The 18,389-nt window shown below is 42.2% G+C and overlaps 1 protein-coding gene across 1 annotated transcript in view; it reads right to left on the minus strand.

Annotated features, from left to right (window-relative positions):
- Nucleotides 1–18,389, minus strand: part of LOC146822019 (cysteine-rich secretory protein 3-like) — a 91,469-nt gene that overhangs the window by 63,665 nt on the left and 9,415 nt on the right. The window contains exon 3 of the mRNA XM_085613119.1: nucleotides 9,814–9,927. Coding sequence (XP_085469245.1) covers nucleotides 9,814–9,927 — 114 coding nt within the window. The remainder of the gene's footprint in view (nucleotides 1–9,813; nucleotides 9,928–18,389) is intronic.

The following is an 18,389-nucleotide window of genomic DNA, read 5'->3' on the forward strand; positions in this document are numbered from 1 at the left end:
CTGAAGGATGGGTCTGATCCAATTGTTTAGATGGAATCTTGCCCACAATAATAATCTCTCTTGTAGCTAAGTCCCTATGAACTTGTACCCAAGCTGTCACTATTCCATGACCTGTCAGAAATCTTGCTCCAATGAATATCTGATCCCAGAAGGGGATCAATTGAGAGTTCATTATATTTATTACAAATCGGAGTCCCTCCCGAACTATGAGAACTCTCATCAGATGAGACTATCAGCTGCATAGATGACAATAGAATCAGGCATTCACCCAAGTAGGCTGGACACATATCCTTTCTTGAAGCAGTACAACTATTAAAGATGTCAACACTTTTGAGGAAACCTGAGGGGCGGACTTTATGCTCAAAAAGAATGACTCTGAACTGGAAACGAGAATCTTCCATTGCCAAACGCAGAAACTTAGTGAGGCAGGTGAATAGGAATATGCAGATATACGTCCAGTAGATCTATGGTTGCCTGCAAGTCCTTCTTTGACACACGTAGAATGACTTGCTGTAAGGTGACACTCTTTCAATAAATTGTCCTTACCCATGACCTGACTTTCTTGAGATGGAGGAAGTGTCGGAACTTCCCAGAGGGTTTTTATACAAGAAAGAGATTGGGATATACACCTCAATACCTTTCCTCCCAAAGGACTTGAATAACAGCTCTCTCTACTACCAATGCAGAAATTCCCAACCAACTACAAGGCCTCCTTTTTACTGGAGATTTGGGGAGAGGAGTATGGATGGCTTCAGTGTTTGGAGGCAATGATTTGAACTCTATAAAATAGCCCCTCCTGATTAAATTCAGCACAGTGATTGGGTTGAGCCACAAGATTGGTAATCGACAATTCTTCCCCCATCTGATCGGATATGGATGGAAAAGGCCAATTGTCGGGGCCAATGGTTAGATCTGCAGACATTGCAGATCCCTGTGTTTTTCAGAAGTCTTTGGCTGAAATCTCTTTATTCTAGATAATTTTGTGCCTCATTTACAAACTTTTGGCATAGGGCAGCGCCGCAAGCCTTCCTGTTGCGCTGCTCTACGTCACAAGAAAATGGCCGAAATGCATTGTATACATAAGACATGCAGCATTCCTGTCCTTTCTTACTGCGCTGGTGCTCAAATGACTGCCGTGCGCCTAAGCAGGCACGGTGGTGCAAGAGTGTCCCCATTGTAGGGATGATTATTTTTGTGCAGAAAGGGACACCTTCCTGCACAAAAACAATCAATGGAGGTGATTTCCTCTATATATGTGAGCTGTTCAATGCTAAATGATAATGGTTTTTCTCCTCGTTGCACCTCCTCTACACCTCCCCTAGGGAGGCGTAGATGTTTGATGCATTGCCAGGTTTGCAGCTTGTTGTGAATCTGGTAATGTGTCAAATGCCATGGGTTTTACATGGAAACACCCACCATAAAGCCCATGGCACGCCTCCCCATTGCAGTGTGAGGCAATGCAGCGACATGTGCTCTGTTGCCTCATTCCATATCTACAGGGTCATGAAAAGCCACACAGGGTGGCTATACAAAGCCTTGTTGTTATGGCTAAGTTCTGTCACCACAGGAAAGGCATAAAAAGTTCCGTTCCAGTCCTAAAGACTTCAAAGAAATACTCGTGTATGACTGAGTGTGCCTTTTCTCTTGAAAGACTTTGTTATTATCACATTAAGATGATCCCCCAAAAATGTCTTGCCCAAAAAAATTGAATCTTCGAAAAAGAGGACTTCCCAACAAAATAAGCCTTCCAACAATGAAGTCACAACTTTTGTCTGGCCAAAATCATGGATCCTGATTCAATTGCAGTAGATTTACTGATGTCAGATGACATGTCTGCCACAAATGAGAATTTTTGTTCCATTTTTAGGAGTAGTTCTAAACAATCTGTTCCCTCCTGAATGGCCTGTGCCATAATTTCAAAGACCTGAACCAATGACGGGGAAGTGTATAGCGCATAATTAGGTGCTCTACGTGACAAATTACTTGCTTCTTAAAATGTTTTCTAACTATTGTCAACTTTGTGATCCACCGCCTCTGCTGAAGATCAATCAGCTGGGTTCAATGCATAAGAAAAGCTGACAAAGGAGGTCTGGAATATTGGTGAAACAACCCATCTTCATCCTCATTTGCTGGAGGGTGATCAAAACTCAAGTACTCCCCAATATGAAGAAGATGTTGGTACAAATCCTCCCTCACAATATACTTCCCAGAAGTACTCATCATGTCTGTTGCAGATTCACTAGAAAAGTCTGAGGATACTCACTTGTCTTTGTGTTTATAGGATTTCTCCTGCTTATTAGACTTGTAGTCAAAACCTTAGCTACCGCCTCTTCAATTATGGTTTAGACCTTTGCCGCAGACAGCCTTGCAGGACTAGTGCGAGACTGGTATCTCAAATGCCTTGGCCCACATTCACAACATGCCTAGGCAGATACAAAGAAACAGGATATGTGTGGGGGTTCTTTTTACCTACTTAATTAATGGGTGTGGCTGGCAGGCAATGCAGCATCATATAGTAAATAATCCAAGCCAGAGGAATGAGAGGAGAATGGTTGAGGCTAGAGTAAAGGAGAGAGCATGGAGCCTAGAGATAGAAAGCATTACAGGGCTGCAGGGTGGAGTGCCTCACAAAAAAGTGGAGAAGGGCACTTTATTGAGCCAGGTAGTAGGCAGAGACTAATACAGGAGCAAACAACAGGGTGATGTCAGTCGGGATAGGGCCATATATGAGCTAGGACCAGGAGTGAGGGATGATCCTAATGACACTGAATACTGCAAGCACCTGAATCAAGTAAGTAGAACTTAATAAAAGCCTAGGGTGGTGTTTCATCAAAAGGCTGAAGGGAGGAAAAAGGAGGAAAGTCTTACATGAGCTTGGAGCAAAAGAACACCTCCTCCACCACAAGAACAGGGGTTTCAGCACTATCTTGGCAATGAGAAAGGCTGTACTGTGGCCAGGGGCGTAATGCTGGTTCCTGCACCCTCAGCAGTGAAGGGGACCCCAACCCTTTAGAGGAACTTGTTTCAACCAAATGTCATGTATAACCGTAAGATATGGGAGTCTCAGGGTGCCCTCACCACTTTCTGCAGGGGAGCCCCATCATGCTTTGTAACATCACTGACTGTGGGTGGTTGCTACTGGCACAGTGCCTACTAGGCAGGTTATCCGCTGAGGCAACTCCATGTGTTTTTGGGGTCAGTTCTGCTGTGCATTGAAAGGCTACATAAGCTTGTTTCTTATTTTTTGCGGATTTATTGATTATACTGATGGGGCATTTGGTTTTTATACAGAAGGCAATTCAATTACTGGGGGCAATTTTGTGCCACTCAAGACGTCATATAAAAAGCAAGGAAGCGTCCAACTTAAGCACTCTGCAAACAAGGAGAACTCTGAAAACTTGCCAACCGGGTGTAATTTCAGGGCAGGCCATATGTGAGCTGGTTTAAGCTCAGCTATAGTGAGCATGCTCATTTGATCATGCATTTGTCCTGTCCTCTCTAATGAAATAACACTGCTGCAGTAGCCCTTTAATCAATGGAATATCAGGGCATGCAGGCAGGCTATTATTCGTTTTCCCAATGATCCTATTTTGAATACTTGCACAATTTTGACACATGCAGAAAAAAGACTGAACGCACTCACCGAAGGCCCTGTGTATTCAGATATTTAAATCACAGACTAAAATATGTCATACTTAGCACTCCACGATTTATAAACCTTGTGAGTTCGTTTTATTGATTGAGTGAAAATGTGTTTACATATCATTTTTTTTAGAATTAGTATGGACTGTCATGCAAATATTTTAATTATTTGTGCATGAATAAATACATTTCAAATTGGAATCTTGCGAATGTGTTGATGTGAGTGAGTGCATGAGTAAGGTTCTAGGGTGAGCCTCTGTGAGTGGGAGGTAATTGAGAGCGAGTGAGTGCATGAGTGTCTTGCTGCAGGTGAGCATATTGAGTGAGCTGGTGTGAGACAGAGAGTGAATGTATGAATTAGCATGAATGCAGGGCCTGAGTGAGCTATTGTGAGAAAGTAGTTAATGTGACAGTGAGTCAATGAGTGTGTGATAATGGCGTTAAAATGACTGGCAGCAACAAACACTACGGAAACACCAAATCCTTACATATATTAGTGGCAACGTGGTTGTTTATTGTGCAGGTGTAATTTTGGCCATAAAATTGCAATAGAATTATAGCACATATATCCTTTGCTAATTTGACAAATGCATTTCTAACAAGCATTGGATTGGCAGAGCCAAAATATGTGGCTTATAACTGGCTTTGCTAATATTTTTTTCTTTGCAAAGCTTTGAGACCTTCCATTTTCCCAATTTAGAAGTGTTGCAAGCATTCCTATTTTAAGCTTGCCTGTGCCAATATTGTCTGTTCCTTGCTAGGTAATTTTCATGATAGTCGCTATGGAGAAGGTATGCATAATTCTTATCTGTAGGCTTACTTTTGCAGAGTTTCTTATACACAATGGCAAATGAATACAGAAATTGTCTGTGCTGCTTCTTCGTCTTCTGCAACATCAGTTGTAGAAAAAGTTTGTTTTTCATACAATTCTTGGTAAATCAGATAACTTCTCAGAGTTGAAATGTTTCCAGTAGAACTTGACAAAGCTTAACAAAGCTTGCAAGAAAAAGACTTAACAAAAGCCACAGAGTGATATTTTATTGTTTGTGTTGCCAGTCATGGCCAATGATAAACAGTCGACTCATATACATCTATGATGCATGGAAGTCTCTGCTTTCAAACAGCTACTTGTTGTCTATAGAGTCCTTGTCTTGCTGGCTACATTTCCTGTTGTCACACTTGGACAATTCCAACTGTGGGGCTATGTCAAAAACTCATTTGGTCACCTATTTTTAACTTAGGGGCACAAGTTCCTTGATTTACAAATTTAAAAGAACACACCCAGAAATGGGCTGGGAGTACGGAAAGAGGTTACTCCATATGGAAATATATTTTCAACATGAAGAAAAAAGACAAAGTTGTAAAGTTTAATTGAACTACAGTGTTGCATTTACGTATCAGTACATGTAAACTATTTGCTTTTACCTCGGCCTACATAGAATACACAAAATTATTTCAGAACAGCTACTGTGAATCAGTGTCTGTCTGTTGCAGATTCAATGGCGTAGTCCTGAACTTCCCGTTTTCGGTAAATGGAGTTCAATGTTTACCTGGGCCTACCAACATTACTGATCAAAGATTGGAAAGATTGAAGCATGGGTTCTCAGATGTCTCCTTCTTGTCCAGCCATAATGAATTCATTGGGTCATTGCTACAGTACCTCAATGAGTCATAAAACAAATTCAGGTGCATAACAACATAGATGGATTTAAACCTTGCTGCTCAAAACACTTGGGTACAGGGAAAGAGATATCTCCTTCTGCAGACATTTTAACATGCAGAGCTTCTCATATCATTTCCAGCATCTGACACCGTTTGATTCTCTCAAGTTGGATTACTCAATTCCCCAACACCAGGGCAGCCTCGGAGCACAGGATGTGGCGTTTTGACCTTTTGTTCCTTGTTGCGTCGTAAGCCTCGAGCTCATGGGTTCATGGGCCGGATGTCGCAGAGGGTAATTTCAGTGCTCGCGGAGCCTCCTATCCTATTACTTCTAGTAGCACGGTCTCTGTTTAGCCTGCAGGAGGAAAGGAGCTCTGCGGACTATACTATAGCCAGTGCCAAATTAATTAAGGATTCCTACACTTTCTGTTGAACCTAGTTGGACCTAGTATCACTCCCCTGAGCCTTAGTTACCAGTTCATCGCCACTGAGTCTGATTTTCAAACCCCGTCCTTTTAAAGGACTGCAGTCGTTAAATGTAGATTCTTAATCCAAGCTGAAAAGTTAACTGGATGGACCATGTTATCAAGGTCTACGCTGCATCCAATTAAGATAAGTTTAGGGGTGCCCTGGATGTTACATCTTAACAACCATTTTAAAACCTCTCATTGAGGTTTCTGTGATTGATTATACAGTAATAAAAAACCCATTGGAATAGCTCCTGGAACAAATGCCTTCCCAACATATCATTCCTTTGTGAGCCCAGATGTTAATAAATTTTGTTAGGGCTGCCATGGCAAATAGAATCGCCCCATCCTAGTTTAAGGCCACGATTATCCCAATTTGCAAATAAAAAAGGGGACAGGGGTTCTCGCACCTACTATTTGTCAATCTGCTAGCTTAAATGGACCATAATGATTACAGAGAGAGTATTCTTAGCGAGACTGGAATCTTGGTCCACAGATAATTTAATTCCTTCAGAGGTCCAGCTTGACTTTTGCCGGGGGATGCAGACTTTTGAATATTGTTTCAATTTATAATTATACTCTGATTAGCAAATACACAAACACAGAGGGAGGTGGGGTACACTTGGCATTTCTAGGTCTGAGCTGCACCTTTGATGCAGTCAGTAGATCAAAGCTCTGGTCCATCATGGAGGTGAAGGAGTATGACATTTTCCAACTTTGAGCCATGCACACTGGTGTTACAGCATGGGTGTTACAGCTTAAACAGTGAATAGACAGGACCTGTTAAGTCTGAAAAAGGGGTGCGCTAAGGTTGTGTGCTGGCAGAATTTCTATTCACACTGTGAATTAATCAGCTTGAGAAATACCTGGTGAGCATTGGGAAAGATGTGCCCCAATCTCCGAATTCCTGTCCTAAAATATGTGGATGCTTCAGTCCTGTTGACTAGGACTGCCAATGGTCTCCAGAGCTTTCAGGATGGTTTTACTGGTTTTACGAGGGACCAGGATTTAACCACTAATCTAACTAAGTCATACACAGGGATTGAGCTCCTGCAGCGAGCGGAAAACAATTTTTGGAAATGGTTGCTCTCGGTTCCTGGTGGGTGGTCCACCTTTGTCTGCCACAGTGAGAAGGGTCTTCCTCATCCCATGGATTAAATTAAAATCCAATCGCTTTTATTGGAGATCTCTATATGTGCTATTCAGGGGACAAACTTTTCACCAGCTATGCTAATGGAATGTTTGTCTCTGTTGTTGGGTTGCATAAAATACATTTTTTAGATTTTGGGAGTTCCAGTTCCCTTTACAGACCCGGAATCTATGGGGCCTAAACCAAAGAGAAGTTTAAACAGCTATATCTCAATCATAGTGAACATGTTAGCCCGGGGTTGTGAAAACCATCTGTGCTCTCTCACAGTGATTTACGGACATTTAAGGGACGAGAACCCTATCTCCTTTTTGTAAAAAATTCTCAGCAAAGGTTTTATATGACACGTCTCAGATTAAACAACATACACAATCTTGTTTTGTTTCCTTGTAGTGTCTACACCTCTAGAAACCGCACTCTATGGCAATTCAATGACCCTTCAAAGCAAAGGACATTCCACTGTTTTTTATTTTGCACATTATTTTCTGCTGCTTGGAAACATGATCTATTTCTGACTTTAAAGATCATTTAACATTAAACAATGCAAGCTAGATCTGAAGGCACTAAAGCAACTTCTAACAGAAAAGTGCTGTCTAGCTGCAATTAGTGTTATTCAAAGTGCTTTGGAGACAAGGAAGTTTCATGGCAAAGCAGACCACACAAAAGCAGAGGGAGGTGGTGTATACTTGGCATTTATAGGTCTGAACTGCACCTTTGATACAGTCAGTAGATCAAAGCTCCGATTCATCATGGAGGTGAAGGAGTATGACATTTTCCAACTTTGAGCCATGCACACTGGTGTCACAGCATGGGTGTTACAGCCTTAATGGTAAATAGACAGGACCTGTTAAGTCTGAAAAAGGGGTGCGCTAAGGCTGTGTGCTGGCAGAATTTCTATTCACACTGTGAATTAACCAGCTTGAGATATACCTGGTGAGCACTGGGAAAGATGTACTCCAGTCTCCCAATTCTTGTCCTAAAATATGTGGATGCTTCAGGCCTGTTGACTAGGACTGCCAATGGTCTCCAGAGCTTTCTGGATGGTTTTACTGGTTTTACGAGGGACCAGGATTTAACCACTAATCTAACTAAGTCATACACAATGATATGTGGACCAAACAATGCAAGAAAGCGTGCCTATTATATTGACAAGACTCATGTTGGGCAGGTGCAAACCTTCACTAATCTGGTAGTCCCATTCCATTCTTCTCTTGAATGGGGTAACTTGTACACCATATGGCATCAGCAGTTTTGTAGATCGATTGCGGCCCTTTTTAGATTTGCTTTCAAAGTGAGGAACAAGCCTATAAAAGAAAAGCTTCCCACTCATATTTGTAAATCTGAGTCCATGGTATTGTAAGGAGCAGGGTTCTGGGGCACTCAGGGTTTGAGCTCCTGCAGAGAGCGGAAAACAATTTTTGGAAATGGTTGCTCTCAGTTCCTGGTGGGTGGTCCACCTTTGTCTGCTACAGTGAGCAGGGGCTTCCTCATCCCTTGGGCTCAACTTAAATCCAATCGCTTTTATTGGGGATCTCAATATGTGCTATTCAGGGGAGAAACTTTTCACAAGCTATGCTAATGGAATATTTGCCCCGGTTGTTGGGTTGCATAAAATAATTTTTTCCAGTGCTCTTTTCAGACCCGGAATCTATGGGGCCTAAACCAAAGAGAAGGTTAAACAGCTGTATCTCAATCATAGTGAAAATGTTAGCCTGGGGTTGTGAAAAACATCTGTGCTCTCTCACAGAGATTTATTGACATTTAAGGGACGAGAACCCTATCTCCTTTTTGTAAAAAATCCTCAGCATAGGTTTAATTTGAGACGTCTCACACTGAACAACATACTCAATCTTGTTTTGATTCCTTGTAGTGTCTACACCTCTAGAAATCACACTCTATGGCAATTCAATGACTCTTCAAAGCAAAGGACATTGCACTGTTTTTTATTTTGCACATTATTTTCTGCTGCTTGGAAACATTATGTATTTCTGAAGATCATTTAACATTAAAAAATGCAGGCCAGAGCTGAAGGCACTAAAGCAACTTCTAACAGAAAAGTGCCGTCTAGCTGCAATTAGTGTTATTCAAAGTGCTTTGGAGACAAGGAAGCTTCATGGCAAAGCAGACCACTAACAACAGGATGAACTATATTGAAACCTTAAGTTTTTTTTCCAATTCTAATATATGGTGACAAAGTTTCTACTTGAAAAGGTTTGTGAATTTTTTACTTTTTTGCTTACAATCTGTCAAATGATACATTTTTTAATGATGAATGTATTTCATTTTGAATCTGTACTCATGACTTTTTAGGTCAAATAAAGATGAGGAGTATTTTGGGGCATTCAGTGACTGGCATGGGGTCTGACGACACAGGGGTAAGTTGAAGTTTGGCTTATCTACCGACATATGTTTAACCCCTGGGAACAACTTTAATTGGATGAGAAGGGCCTGAATAAGAGAAGATTTTCATTTGATAGACAATATGCTAGAGCAAAAGTTTGGAATAATTAATTCCATGTGGTGGATTTTTCACTCAAGGAGAATCTTCAGACATAGAATTTGTCACTTCCACCAAATTAAAGGATTTTCCATTACCCAACCAGAAATATTTCTCTACTGGTTGTGGTATAGCTAGAACAGGTTTTGGTGTTCTCAGAATATTAGATGAACAGGCATGCATGGGTATCCACGTTCAATGTGGGATTGTATAAGTGTTTAACGCTTACAATAAATATATATAACAGCCTCCTTTAGAGATATGTATTAGGGACATTAAGAATTTAATTTGATATAAGGCTAGAAATACTGAAGGTGAATATATTTTCCTTTACATCCATGAAATTTACATTTCATCCTGATTTGTTAATTTAAATATGATTGTAAAATGTATCTCACCATTTTTCGCATGTCGCTGGCAGGTGGGACGACGCTTCCCCTCAATTCATTGTGTTTGTCACAAATCGCCTTTTGAATGTCAGCATTATCAATTTCCAGTCCAGGAACAAAGCTCTGAAAATATAATCAATGTAAATAATTGACTTTATGCTTCCAAATAGCATGCACTGTTGAAACATGCAGTGAGAACAGCATGCATACAGTTTAGTATGCTGAGATGAGGTTTTGTAGACCACATAAAGTGTACAGAAGAAATACAGTTCCCCTTATCCAGTCCTGCATTTCTGGATATCACCAACAATAGGCATTGCAGAATGTTCCTTTGTTTGATGATGTATGTTTGGGCTTTAACATCTTTCACAGGTTGGCCCCTTTAACGTTCACTCACAGGTAGTGAAGACATAAGGCTCAAAATCTGGTCCAATCAAAACAAGACAATGGTGGCTTTGTGGGCATCCACTCTGTCAGTGCTACAAATCCCTTATCATGGGCAGTATTTTTTACAAAGCCTTACGTACCACATAATATGAACAGTGGTTTGCAAGCCAGTTTATAATTGGCCATACTCCCTCATGTGAAAGATGTCTATCGATGTATATATTTGGCTATTTGTACGTTTATTTCTTTATCTGGCAATGTTCTGTGGGTTTCCAAATGAAACATGACTAGCTGTATTGAGAAGCACGAGTGCAACTGTCAAGCCGTTCTTGACTGTGCAGTTTATGGTAACAGGAGTATTTTAAGGCGGTGTTCTCATTTGCAATTTATTGTACTGATGCTGTAAATATTGTGTTTACGCCAAGGACAGAGAGGTGTGTATTGCTTTCATTTTTGAGTGCTTCGCAGAGAGTGAGTAGGTATTGGTTTGTCTAAGTTACTCCCGGGGTCTTCACAGTATGCTTGCCTTGCCCATCTATTTCCTTTTCTCTATTCGTCCTGTTTGTCCATTCATCTAGGTTCCTACCTACATTAGAACATTGGAATGTTGATCGCTTCTTCGAAGACAATGGAGTGCTCTGGGCTTCTAATGGCTCATAGAAGCCCGGAGCATCAACATTCCACTGTTGCTGCGAACAAAGGCCTCATGGAGCCTGAGGGGATTTCAACCCCCAAGGTCTCTATGAGGCCTTTTTTTACAAATTAAAACATTCTGCCCTCTAAGGGCAGAATGTTCTCATAATTTTGGAGGCCTCCGTAGCGGGCTCTATCGGCCATTAAATGCCCACTCCCTTGATAATGCTAGAGCACTCCTTCAATGGCAGGTAGAGACTGCTACATCAGCTTTAAGGTTATAATATGTTTTTGCTCATTTATTGCAGGTTGTTTTTAAATAGACGCAAGCCGCTGAGTCCTGATTGTGCCTGTGAGGAAGAGGTCTCTCGTCTGCTACATCATCAAGTGGCCTAAAAAGTGAGATGGACGCACAATATTCAGGAAGGGGCAGGCTATATCTTTAACAGGTTTACTATAAAGAGGGACAGGGGATTAATGCTGCAGCAATGAAATTAAGTACTGCCTGCAGGATACTCCAGGGTTGAACTTCATGCTACTACCGAAGTCTAGCACAGGGCTAGCGTTTATGGTTCTAGCAATTGAATAGCTGATACCTCGGAGGGACCATACCCTAATGGCTATTGACCAGGATCCTTAAAAAGAAACTCTGGTACTGTGATATTTAAAATATTGTTGCAAGGAATCCTTGGGTGTAGAGATGTTTGTTTAATTTGCCATGATCAGTTTGAACATTCCTTAAATAGATTCTGACTGTGACCACTTAATGAGGTTAAAGTCTGCATAACAATAGTAACCCTGACACAAGCATGCCTGTTTCTGTGTATGCGACTCCTAATTTGAGCTAGGCTTGATACATTTTACAGAGGCTCAGAGAATGCCAAGAGCAAGAAAGAAAACAACAAGGCAGAGACAGAGAGGCCCAAAAAAGTATTACAGTCCAGCAGGATACATAGAGCCCACTTGCAGAAGCTGTAAAACTGTGCAGCTAGCATGTATGAGGCAGGCTAAGACCTACGGTTATTGCACCTTTGGGAAAAGCGACTCAATGAACATAAAAAAGACAAACCTAAGATCTATTCATCTGCACAAATCCATAAAACAGAGAAAGTGCTGAGGGCTACAACTCCCATTGGCACCCTCATTTTGTGCCTCGGATACTTTTGCATTATAGGAGGTTCCACAGACACTTGTTTTGCCCCTTCTATAATATGAATCACACTGGCACACATATTGAAAAAGACTTACTACAATGGGGTGTTCCTCCATTTTTCTTTTTGCACCACAATTCAGACACGGAACCAGAGGCAAAGAAGGTGTTGGAAGGTGTGCTGACTGAGCGGCACTTAGGGTTGGCACACGATCAGTGTGCACCCGATGGACATCCTAAGGAAGGGATGGGCTGCCACAAGAGAGATTTTCAAATACCCTTCTAGATGGGTGGATACCAACCCCCTCTTCAAACAGGAGCTCATCTGTCTCCACTGAAAGTCAGAGTTCTGGTTTCAAACCAGACTCTGCCTCCCAAGAACAAGCTCACCTTAGCACAGGCACGAACTGTCAATGTTTGCACTAGCCCTGAGAACAATTTATTTTTTAGCTCAACAGAGCAAGCTGTTCTGGTCTGCTCCAAGTGCATTGAGTTAGAGAGGCAATCCAGTGCATACAGAGACAGTGCTCTGAATATGTAATCCGTGCCTGATCTTTTTTTATATGTATATCATCATCATGCCCTCGCTGACACCATAATAGCAACCCTTAAAGACATTCTACAGGGCACAGAATGTCTCATCCAAGGCCTGGACAAATATAATCACGTCCATCCCCATCCTGATGGAGCTCCAACTGCTTCCTTTGTTGGCCTGCACCATCTTTAAAACTAGCTACATCATTTAAAAGGCCATCACAACTGGCACCACTGCTTATCTTGCAGTCACGCTCACCATCTTTAGTGACTCTAGGCACAGGCACACCCACATCCAAGACACCATGAGATTGCAAATTATGAAGTGTAAAAAGAGAAAAAACAATCCAAGAGGCCTTTTCCATCTATGTACCCAGGATCAGTAACAACATCCCCATATCCACCTGGACTGCCCCTAAGCTACTCCAATTTTTGAAAGATTTGAAAGCTCAATTCTTTAAAGAACACTAAGGGCCTGATTACGATTTTGGAGTACGGGTTGCTCCATCACAAATGTGACAGATATTCTGTCCTCCGTATTACGAGTTCCATTATATCCAATGAAATATATTGGAACTCGTAATACGGCGGATGGGATATCTGTGATGTTTGTGATGGAGTAACCAGTCTGCCAAACTCGTAATCAGGCCCTTAATCACAATGCATTAACCATCCACATGCCAGATACTTCTCCTGTAACTCGATTACTTTATATTTCTCTTTGATCCTGTACAGTGCTTCGTTGGCTTTTAGCCTAGTTTCTGGTAAAGAAATACTATATATATTCATTGAAAAACCATGGGTTTCAGGCATGTTATAGTTAGAAATTAGCGTTTAAAAAACCTTAGAAATTCACTGAAAAAACAATAGGTTTTAGGGAAAGTTATAGTTAGTTGCATATTTCACTCGTACAAAACCATAGAAATTCCCCCGTTATAGTTAGTTCAGCTAACTATAACTCGTGCCCCCGCAATGCACTGCTGATGACGTCACATATTACATCACTCATGACATGGTCAGTGACATCACTGATGACATCTCAAATGACATCACTGATGACATCATCCAGTGATTGTGTCTTTCTGTAAAATTTAGATATGTTTAATATATATAGGGAAATGCGTATTGAAGAATGAGTGGGTGTATAAGTGTCTGAATGGATGATTTAGTAGGTGCGTGACTGACTCTATAAGTGAGTGATTAAACTTATCTTACTGAATGCATTGGTTAGTGAGTAAACTGTGTGAATGTCTGTATCCATCTGTCTGTTGGTGTGTAAGCGACTGCATGGCTTTGCGAATAGCTATTTGAGTGTCTATATGGGTTATTGATTGGTTGTCTGAGTATCTCTATGGGTGCCTGAGTGTTTGTGTGGGTGGGGTGTGTGTGACTCTGTACATAGGTGTGTGAGTGGGTGATTCACTGGGTGCATGGTTTCAAGAGTTTATCAGTGATGGACTGTATGGGTGGGTGAGTGTGTGTATGGGTGTGTTACTGAGTGAATGTATATCTCAATTGTATATGTGTTAGTAACTACATATGTGAAAGTCAGTATATATGTGTGTTGGAGTATATAAATGGCTATAAGTGAGAGTGTGTGATTGTGAGAGTGGCTGTATGGATGAGTCTGTCCTTGTACCAGTGATTGTATAAGAGCGTAAGTATGTGCTAGTATTTGTATGAGTAAGTGAGCTGGTGTGTGTATACTGTATACGTGAGTAAATGGCAGTGTGATTAATTATTTGCATGACTGACCAGGTGTGTGAGTACCTCCATGGATGAGTGGTGGTGTTTGAGTTTCTATATAGGTGTATGAGTGCATATGATAGTCGTGTACTGAGTGACCATAAGTATGAGGGATTGTACGGGTGAGTGAGTGGATGTGTGTGTAAACCTAAGAATCAGTGAGTGGGTATGTAGTTATTGGTGTTGGAGTGTCTATGGTTTTGAGAATGGCAGTCTGTAATTTAGAGTGAGTGTATCAAAGGTTATATTAGGGTGTGAGATGATGCATCAATTTATCACATGGATGATGTCATCAGTGCTGTTGTCAGTGAAGTCATTTGAGATGTCATCTGTGATGTCATCAGTGAAGCAATATGTGATGTCATCAGCAGTGCATTGCGGGGGCGCGAGTTATAGTTAGCTGAACTAACTATAACTATAAGGCGCGAATTTCTATAGTTTTGTACAAGTGAAATGTCCAACTAACTATAACTTTCCCTAAAACCTATGTTTTTTTTGTGAATTTCTACGTTTTTTTAAATGCTAATTTCTAACTATAACATGCCTGAAACCTATGGTTTTTTTCAGTGAATTTCATAGGTTTTCTAAATGCTAGTTTCTAACTATGCCTACAGAGGTAGGACATGTGAAGAAAGAAGAAAAAACGCACAGAAAGAAGCAAAAGAAATGCAGAAAGAGGCAACAGAAGTCCACAAAGACAAAGAAAATTGCAGGAAGAAGCAAGACGTGCAGAAAGAACCAACAGAGGAGCAGAGAGAGGCCTTGTTGCAAAATCATCCTGTGCCCACAACTTTTTCAAACGGGTACTGGTGGTAACTGACTGACTAACCAGGCCTAGAGCCAGGGCTATGACACTTAGAATACAGTGAAAACACCTACATACTCTAGGGAACACTATGCGTTGGGGTACCCCTGTGATTAGCATGACCTCCTCTGTAAGACCCTAGTACACAATAGGGCAGGGGGATTGAAACGACCTATTAAAATGTGCCACAAGGCGGGTTTGCACAGTCGTGAAGGGGGGGCCTGAGGTGACATGTGTGTAAACAAGCCTTGTGTGGTTTTAAGTTGGGGGATAAAGTCCCCTTGAATCCTGAGGGTCCCTGGGGTCCAACTAGCCCACCAGGTACCTCCAGTAAGCGCCACAGAGCTGCGTTGCAGAGAGGTGTAAAAAGTGCTTGGCCTGGACCACCTCTCTGCAGCGCAGCGCAGTGGCACCTACTGGAAGCACCTGGTGGGCTAGTTGGCCATCAGGGGCACTGAGGGTTGAAGAGGAAATAATTTCCCATCTTAAAATGTGCCACAGGGTGTATTACACACGTCAACTCAGGCCCCGCCCCTTCGCTTCACCACTGTGTAAACACACCCCATGGCACATTTTAAGTTGGGGGATTAAGTCCCCACGAATCCTGAGTGTCTGTGGGGTCCAACTAGCCCACCAGGTACCTCCAGTAAGCGCCACAGAGCTGCGTTGCAGAGAGGTGGATAAAGGGGCTTTGTCTGGAACACCTCTCTGCAACGCAGGTCTGTGACGCTTACTGGAGGTACCTGGTGGGCTAGTTGGCCCCTAGGGGCCCTCAGGATTGAAGGAGAATGAATTCCCCAACTGAAAATGCCCCACAAGGTGTGTTTGCACACGTTACCTCAGGCCCCACCCCCTCCCTTCACCACTGTGTAAACACGCCCCATGGCATGTTTTAAGTTAGAGGATTAAGTCCCCTCGAATCCTGAGGGTCCCTGGGGTCCAACTAGCCCACCAGGTACCTCCAGTAAGCGCCACAGAGCTGCGTTGCAGAGAGGTGTAAAAAGGGGCTTTGCCTGGACCACCTCTCTGCAACGCAGGTCTGTGGCGCTTACTGGAGATACCTTTTGGGCTAGTTGGACCCAGGGACTCTTGGGATCAGAGGGGACTTAATTCCCCAACTTAAAAGGCGCCACAGGGTGTGTTTGCACATGTCACCTCAGGCCCAGTCCCCTCCCTTCACCACTGTGTAAACACGCCCTGTGGCCGTTTTAAGTTGGGAGATTAAGTCCCCTTGAATCCTGAGGGTCCCTAGGGTCCAACTAGCCCACTAGGTACCTCCAGTAAGCGCCACAGAGATGCATTGCAGAGAGGTGTCAAAAGGGGCACTGCCTGGACCACCTCTTTGCAACGCAGCGCAGTGGTGCTTACTGGAAGCACATGGTGGGCTAGTTGGCCCCCAGGGGCCCTCAGGACTGAAGTGGAATTAATTCTCCAACTTACAACTCGCCAGGGGGTGGGTTTGCACAATTGTGAAGGAAGGGGGTGGGGCCTGAGGTGACATGTCTGCAAACACGCCCTGTGGCCCGTTTTAAGTTGGGGAATTAATTCCTCTTCAATCCTGAGGCTCCCTGGGAGCCAACTAGCCCACCAGGTACCTCCACTATGTGCCAGGGAACTGCGTTGCAGAGAAGTGTTCAGAGGTAACGCCCCTTTTTACAACACTCCGCAACGCAGCTCCATGGCGCTTACTGGGAGTACCTGGTGGGCTAGTTGGCCCCCGCAACTCTGTAATCAAGCCCCGGGGGGGTCACGGTCCCTAGGACTGCGGGGGCCCCCGCTAGCCCCTGCATACATTTTTAGCAAATGCCCCCGGGACCTGGCCCACCCGGGGGCCTCAATTAAATGATGCTCCACGTATTTCCCCGAAATAAAAAAAAATGCTTTTTTTGGGGCTGGGGTCCTTGTGGGACCCCCTGAGCAGGCCTAGGGGGTCAGGGTGTTTCTACCCTGTACCCTTTTCGTGTTTTGAGCGTTTGTTTTTCTCTTTTCTTGTACCTCAGTTCTACCGAGGCACAAGATGGCTGCCAACACTTTCTGGTTTGGACTGTTGATAGCCAATTAGCATTAAGATCGTGATCGGGAGGGTGCAGGATCCTCTGTGTCTCTAGATATCACTATTTTTATTTCTTAATTTCTCAAAAACTGCTGAACGGATTTATACCATTTTTAAGAAGGTCGCTTTCTGAGACAAGCAGTACCTTTTTGCCAAATTTGGTGTAATTCTGTTCAGCAGTTTTTGCTATAACAGTCTCTAAAGTTTACTATGGGAAAATGATTTTTCACCACTCTTTTTTGAATTTCTCAGGAACTACTGAACAGATTTACACCATTTACAAAAAGGGCGCTTTCTGAACCAAGGGCTACCTTTTTGCAAAATTTGGTGTAATTCCGTTCAGCAGTTCGGGCTGTAGCCGTGTCTAAAATTTCCTATGGGAAATAACATGGGGAAAATGTGTTTTGGGACCCCCTTTTTTCTCGGCCCCGCTTGATGAATCACCCCCAAACTTTCTGAATAGGAGCGGACCGGAATGGGCCATTAGTTTTGAAAATTTTGCGAAGATTCATCGACCGGCGCCAAAGTTATTGGGAATAGAATGTTATGATTTTCCTATGGATTATACGTCCTAACTATAACTACCTACTGGCGACCGCCAGTAGGTAATATCTCTATATATATTTTTTTTGTTATGGAATTACTTAATACTATATATTTATAATATTTCTATAACAAAAATTGACAAATATATTTAGGCTTTCCACTTTTTAGTTTCTGTTGTGAATTTCCCTGAATTTTATCAGTGTTTTCCAATGTTTTCAAAGCTGCAAAAAACAGTGGTTATCAGTGTATGTTCTTTTTGCTCTGTACACAATCAGAGTTATATTTTTTCAGTGTTTATAAAGGATTTTGCCTCTATTTAATTTCTTCCCTCATTTATTCCTTTTGTCACTTCCTTTCAGCTTCTAACGCTGGTAACCTTTCATTATTTATTTCACCTCCCTGCCTGTCTCATTTCTCTTTTATTCAAGCTCATTTTCCCAGCTCCAACCCAATGTCAAGGATGTGCATGGATTGAGAAGTATTTGCACCTCATTAACATGTTATTGCTGCAGATAAAATGTTATTGGTGGATATTTAACCATCTTCCTGATGATCTATTTTTCAGCAAAAGGCAAAGTTTCTATTTTAAATATATATTGTGGGTGCTTAGTATTTTGTTATTGCAGGTCAGTGTCACCCTGCCTTGTTTTTTATCTTGAGACACCAAGAAATTACAGTGGTAATAAATGTACTATTCCTGCCGAATTCACCCTATTTCATTATTACAAGCA

This window comes from Triturus cristatus, chromosome 6 (assembly GCF_964204655.1).
Source record: "Triturus cristatus chromosome 6, aTriCri1.1, whole genome shotgun sequence".
Classification (NCBI taxonomy): domain Eukaryota; kingdom Metazoa; phylum Chordata; class Amphibia; order Caudata; family Salamandridae; genus Triturus; species Triturus cristatus.